The sequence below is a fragment of the Serinus canaria genome, chromosome 9 (assembly GCF_022539315.1).
Source record: "Serinus canaria isolate serCan28SL12 chromosome 9, serCan2020, whole genome shotgun sequence".
NCBI lineage: Eukaryota > Metazoa > Chordata > Aves > Passeriformes > Fringillidae > Serinus > Serinus canaria.
In genome coordinates this window covers 4632090-4638099 of record NC_066323.1, presented here as the reverse complement: position 1 = coordinate 4638099, position 6010 = coordinate 4632090, and the positions used below count along the sequence as shown (strand labels likewise).

The following is a 6010-nucleotide window of genomic DNA, read 5'->3' as shown; positions in this document are numbered from 1 at the left end:
GTAGAAGCGGGTGGCTGCTGCAGCTTCACCGAACAGGAGCCTGGCCGGGCTCCTGCCAAGATCCAAGGGCAGAGCAAAGATACGAAGCGAGGAGGCAGCGATCGCACCCAGGGCTGCGGGACCGGCCGCGTGTGCCGAGCGCCGCGGGGCGCGGAGTGCGGGGACAGAGCGCTGAGAGCGCCCGTGGGGAAGAGACAGACCCCTGCTCCGGGGGCACGGACAGGCGGCACCACACCTGGGCACGGCACCGGGGGCACGGACAGGCGGCACCACACCTGGGCACGGCTCCGGGGGCACGGACAGGCGGCACTACACCTGGGCACGGCACCGGGGGCACGGGCAGGCGGCACCACACCTGGGCACGGCACCGCGCCTGGGCACGGCACCGGGGGCACCGAGCGCCGACACCTGCACCTGCCCAAGCGGGCGGGCGGCGGGGCAGGGACCGGGGGCGGACCCGGCGCGGGCTGAGCCGTTCTACTCCCCCCGGGGCTCGGGAAGAAAGTTTGGCGGCTCGGGAGCGGCCCGCGGGGGTCGCAGCGGGGCTGCTCCGTGCCCACGTCTCCTGTGACGCGCGGCAGCGCCCGCCCGCCCCGGGCCGGGGGGAGCGGCGGAGCGCGGAGAGGCGGAGCGGGACCGCCCGTCCCTGCCCGTCCCTGCCCGCCCCCGGCCCCGCACCTGCCCGGGCGCGCAGCGGGGACCGCGCGGGGCCGGGCCGCGCCGCGCCGGGCGGGGATGCGCAGCCCGCGGCGCCAGGATGCGGGAGGGGAGCGCGGGCGGCCGCGGCGCGGAGAACCGGACGGGCGCCGAGCCCCCGCTGCACCTGTTCCCCGTGCCCGTACTCACCGGCATCACCGTCGCCTGCGTCCTGCTCTTCGTCATCGGGATCATCGGCAACCTCATGACCATGCTGGTGGTGTCGCGGTTTCGGGACATGAGGACCACCACCAACTTCTACCTGTCCAGCATGGCCTTCTCCGACCTGCTCATCTTCCTCTGCATGCCCCTGGACCTCTTCCGCCTCTGGCAGTACCGACCCTGGAACTTCGGGAACCTCCTCTGCAAGCTCTTCCAGTTCATCAGCGAGAGCTGCACCTACTCCACCATCCTCAACATCACGGCGCTCAGCGTGGAGCGGTACGTCGCCATCTGCTTCCCCCTGCGAGCTAAAGTCATCATCACCAAGGGGAAGGTCAAGCTGGTCATCCTCTTCCTCTGGGCCATCTCCTTCATCAGCGCCGGCCCCATCTTCATCCTGGTGGGGGTCGAGCACGAGAACGGCACGAACCCCCTGAGCACCAACGAGTGCCGAGCCACAGAGTACGCCATCCGCTCGGGGCTGCTCACCATCATGGTCTGGACCTCCAGCATCTTCTTCTTCCTGCCCGTGTTCTGCCTGACCGTGCTGTACAGCCTCATCGGGAGGAAGCTCTGGAGGAGGAAGAGAAAGAACATCGGTCCAAACACTGCCATCAGGGATAAGAACAACAAGCAAACTGTGAAAATGTTAGGTACGAGTCCTCTTGCTCTGTTTTTCCAAAAGGATGTGTGTGCTTGTGTGTGTCTGTGTGTGAGAGAAAAAGACAGGGAGCTCTCTGATAGTTTGCTGTAGTTCCTTCCAAAGGAAAGAAAATGTTTCATACAAAAGGCTAAACCTCAGGGTAGCTGTAGGATAACTCTCCTCCTCCCTTAGATTTATTTCTAACTGGTTTGAGCTGGGGACTCCCAAACAGTTAAACAAACATTAGTAAGAATCCCTGACAAGGACAGATACTACAGTTATAATTAGCTGTGCCCTGGAGATTTTTGAGCGTTTTTGCTCTTTGGTTGTGGATACCAATGTTATTTACAGAGAAGAATTTATTTCATTTCTAAACAAAACTAAACTATTCTCAAGCCATGAAGTTGAGCAGCAGACTACAGCCAGGCAGGCAGGGCATGATGTGCACTAAGATTTATAGGAAAAGAATATCAAGATTTTAGCAAATCGGGGTTATTTCCTTCCATGGCTATGTAAGCTTATCAAAATGTATCTGCATTTTCATATTAGCTAAACCCCAGGATATGCTGAACCAGGAGCTCTGAGCCTCCTTTGAGGTCGGTGATGCTATAAATTCTCAGAGACTGTAAGAAAACAGGATCAGGACAACAGACACTGTCATTCCTAACTTTGTGTATCGACACTGCTGAATGCTTTAAACAACACTTGCGGTTGGCACATGGAAACACAAGTTTTAACATACTAAGTCAGTGCATGTAGTTTGATACACAAACCCAAAAAGTTGTCCTGCAGTTTAGTGTCTGAAAACTGCAGAATCCTGCTGCTGCTGCTGCTGCGTACTTTTACCTAAGCCAAAAGTCCTCTGCAGTGCAAGTCATCCCGTGGATTTTGAGGGGGGACAAGATGCTCTGCAGGAAGAAGCTTTCACAGGCTCCTTTCAGCAAGGCTGAAGTGGTGGGCTAATGAGGCAGACAAGAGGTGGCAGTGAGTCCTAAGTACCTTAATTATCAGATAGGAGCCTATCTGATCTTTTTGTTCATGTCCTAATTTATTACTATGCAACAGCAGGAGGAATAATAAATCCAGCAGCATTCTTTATGCCCTTTCAGCTACGTTTTATGATCAATAGAATTACTTCAGTCTGGTAAGTGTGACCTTGAAAGTAATTAATTGCTCACACTTCTAGAGGTTCAGGATTATGAACTTCCACTGACTATGAGTAAATTAGGTATATTGCTACCATATTTACATATGCTTAACTGTAAAGAATTTTGAAATAAAAAATTCTTATTTCTGCTCTGAAGCGTTGCCGCAAGCATTGCAATATTTCAGGCACTCTTTTTTTTTTTTTGTTTTACAAGGTCTGAGAACAGCCAGGCAGTGGCAAGACTCTCCTCTGACAGAGAGCCAATATTCTCTAAATGATAACAGTCTGATGCCTGATAGAAAGATGGGAAGAAGTTAGTGAGGGCTCAGTGGCAGCAGATGCTCAATGCAGTCAACTCTCACTGGTGTTAATGTTCCGATTAAAATTTAGAGGGGGCTTTCTGAGGCTTTATCAAGTCATGGAACATCAAGTAAATGGGATTAGCATCAGAAGTTCTTTTAACTGTAAAGAGAGGTTATGCTTCTGGGACTGAAATTGAACACCTAAATGTATAGCCTGACTTGCAAAGGAGCTATCCCAAGCCATTCCTATTTAAATCCATGGGATTCTGCATGCATGAAGATCTGTCAAAACTGTCAAAAGCCTTACTATGGATATTGCCTATGTGGGCTTAAAATTCTAGTCATAATAGCCTGTGCTTTAAACTCTGCTCATTCATAATGACCAGCATGGTAATATTCATTACATGGATTCAAATCCCCATGTGAGCTAGGGAATCATCTGAATTTTGTAGTGGAGATAGTGAGGGAAAAGTGGAAGTGGTTGGCCCAAGAAGATGCAGAGCTGGAAAACCTATTCTGAACCTCAAGCTCTGGTGCTTTCCACTCCACCACAAGTCCTGCATAAGCATCCTTTTACATTTGGGAATGCTGGTGCAGAACTTTTGGGGAAAGATACCTATAACCATTCCTCTCAGTAATTTGAATTTTATTATCTTCTAAGACATGATATGAAGATAGCTAACACAAGCAGTTTGCTAACACAACCTGCCCAGCAGAGCCAGGTTGGACTGGACTTTGAACAACCTGGTCTCATGTAAGCTGTCTCTGCTGAAAGCAGGGGGCTTGGAAAAATATTTTCTTTAAGTACCTTTCCAACCCAAACAATTCTGTGATTCCATGAACAGGTTAACTGTAAAAATTGCTTAAGAATGCCAGAAACCCTTGCTCGAGTTTTCTGTTTTTTCTCTCTGTACTATATTAATAGATACACTCAGAGCAATATGAAAAATAATAAAGGTCAAAGGCACACGGGAAATGAACAGAAACTGTTTGCCTTTCTCTCAGATGAAAATTCCAATGGGCCAGTGTTCAGAGATACACACATGCCCATTATTCTACAGACATGATATTTACATGTAAATGCAAATTACTCTAGTAATACAGTATTACAGATATACTGTATAACTAGAATTATGTAGTTATATACTACACATTTAATTTTACTCTTCTTGGGAGTAACTCATGTTCCAAAATTGGACAAACTGGAGGGGTGCACCACTCTCCTTATCTTGGCAAATGTGCTCTACAAATTCTCTGTTTTATTCTGGGGCCTTTGCCTTTAACAATTTTGCTTTTTGTCTTAAATAATTTTGCTTCCCAGTGATTACATTATTCACTATAAACCACAGTGTTGAGTCTATCATATATAATTTGCTTTTGTTAAACACTGCAAATGAGAGATGGTCATATTTTGTCACCATTTGGATTCTTTAACAGTCTGTTGATGCAAACATGGGTTTTATAGGTCAGAAGTTTGCTACATCAGATTAGTTGGGCAATATTCAGGCACCCGTTTAGATATGATCCAAGTGTATTAAGTATCACCAATTTATACTCTCAGAGAATGTACTGAGACACAAGTGAAAGCTTAGGGGAGGCATTTTCACACTTTGTGGTTAATTGGTTAAAGGAACAGAGCTGCAGCACAGAATGTTAATCACCTGTATGTTGATACTCACGCTTAACACACTTTCTTCTGCTGTTTTTATTTTAGTCGTGGTGGTATTTGCGTTCATACTCTGCTGGTTGCCTTTTCACGTAGGACGCTACTTATTCTCCAAATCCTTCGAAGCCGGCTCCCTGGAGATAGCAGTGATCAGCCAGTACTGCAACCTGGTGTCCTTTGTCCTCTTCTACCTTAGCGCAGCCATCAACCCCATCCTCTACAACATCATGTCGAGGAAGTACCGCGTGGCCGCCTGCCGCCTGCTGGGCCTGCGCGCCCTGCCCCAGCAAAGCCTCCCCAGCAGCAAGCAGGGCAGCTCCCGCGGCTGGACAGAGCCTGGTGGCACCACATGACACCGGGCACCCCGTGTCACCCGCCGAGTCCCCAGCAAGCCAGAACGGGAGGGAGGAGGGCAAGGAATGGGAACGCCAAGGCTGAAAGCGCCCCTTGGGTCATGGCCCGCGTGGGCTGAGAGGCGCGGGCGGTGAAAGATCCCAGGGGAAAAGCCTGAAGTGTGGGACTCTGAGAGGAGAGAGGTGGTCACAGATTTGGGCGATGCTCCAGGTGTTATTTTTGTGCTGCTTTTGCCCGTTTGATTTTTTAACGCTGACTTTAGCCCAGACCCGTCCTGAGCAGGCAAACGTGGCCCACTTCACTCGAGAGTTTGTACGACTTCAGCAGCGCCAATTCCAGCTGAATTTTTCCAGAGTTAGCTTTAGTTTTGCTAAGAATTTTGCTAGCATCTAATCAGACCCTAGAGAGAGAATACTGAATTGCCTTTTTGGAGTAGCAAACAGGAAATTTGATACACTTTTCATAATATCAATTTTTAAGTAAGCTCATGTTTTTCTTGGAATGAGGAAAGTTATTTCTTAAAAAAAAAAAAAAAAAGAGATATAAAATGGATAATTTTTAAACATGCTAAAAATAAGTAACCTTCATGTCACATCCAAGTAGAAAGGAAACAAAAAAATGCTTTCACAAAAGTGGCTTAGAATGTGACTGTGCTGAAATATTTTTTTAAAATATATATCAGTGGGACAAGGACAGTGCTGACTTCAGGCCTGCAGTGATGCTATAAAAATGTGGAATGCAATCACCCACCAAAGTCTCTTTTTTTTTTTTTTTTTTTAACTAGCTAAATAACCTGTACTTGTTCTGTTCAGTTTGACTGTGAATGACTTGATGTGTTTGAACTTGGAAGCTTTTAATTGTTTCAATATTTGTAATGAATTTGTGGCTACCTGTCCCTGACTGCGCCCCACCACATCCCAAAGCTTGCTGAGGACAGGTATCCTGCCTGTACACCCCCCATGGTTCTGTTTAAAGTCTGTCCCAGTGCCACATCCCCCTGTAAAGCCTGGTGTGCATTTGTGCTCGTTTGCTGCAGTGTT

The 6010-nt window shown here is 48.5% G+C and overlaps 1 protein-coding gene across 2 annotated transcripts; it reads left to right on the top strand.

Moving 5' to 3' along the window:
* The first annotated feature begins 756 nt into the window (after window positions 1-756).
* GHSR (growth hormone secretagogue receptor) lies at window positions 757-5719 on the top strand. Of its 2 annotated transcripts, none has more exons than XM_009089027.4 (2): window positions 757-1511; window positions 4713-5719. In XM_009089027.4, exons 1-2 carry the CDS (start codon window positions 758-760, stop codon window positions 4967-4969), a joined length of 1011 nt encoding a protein of 336 aa, XP_009087275.1. In that variant the 5' UTR covers window position 757; the 3' UTR covers window positions 4970-5719. The 2 variants fall into 2 exon arrangements, with proteins under 2 accessions (XP_009087275.1, XP_009087274.1); XM_009089026.4 differs by having other exon boundaries at window positions 4665-5719.
* The last annotated feature ends 291 nt before the right edge of the window (window positions 5720-6010 follow it).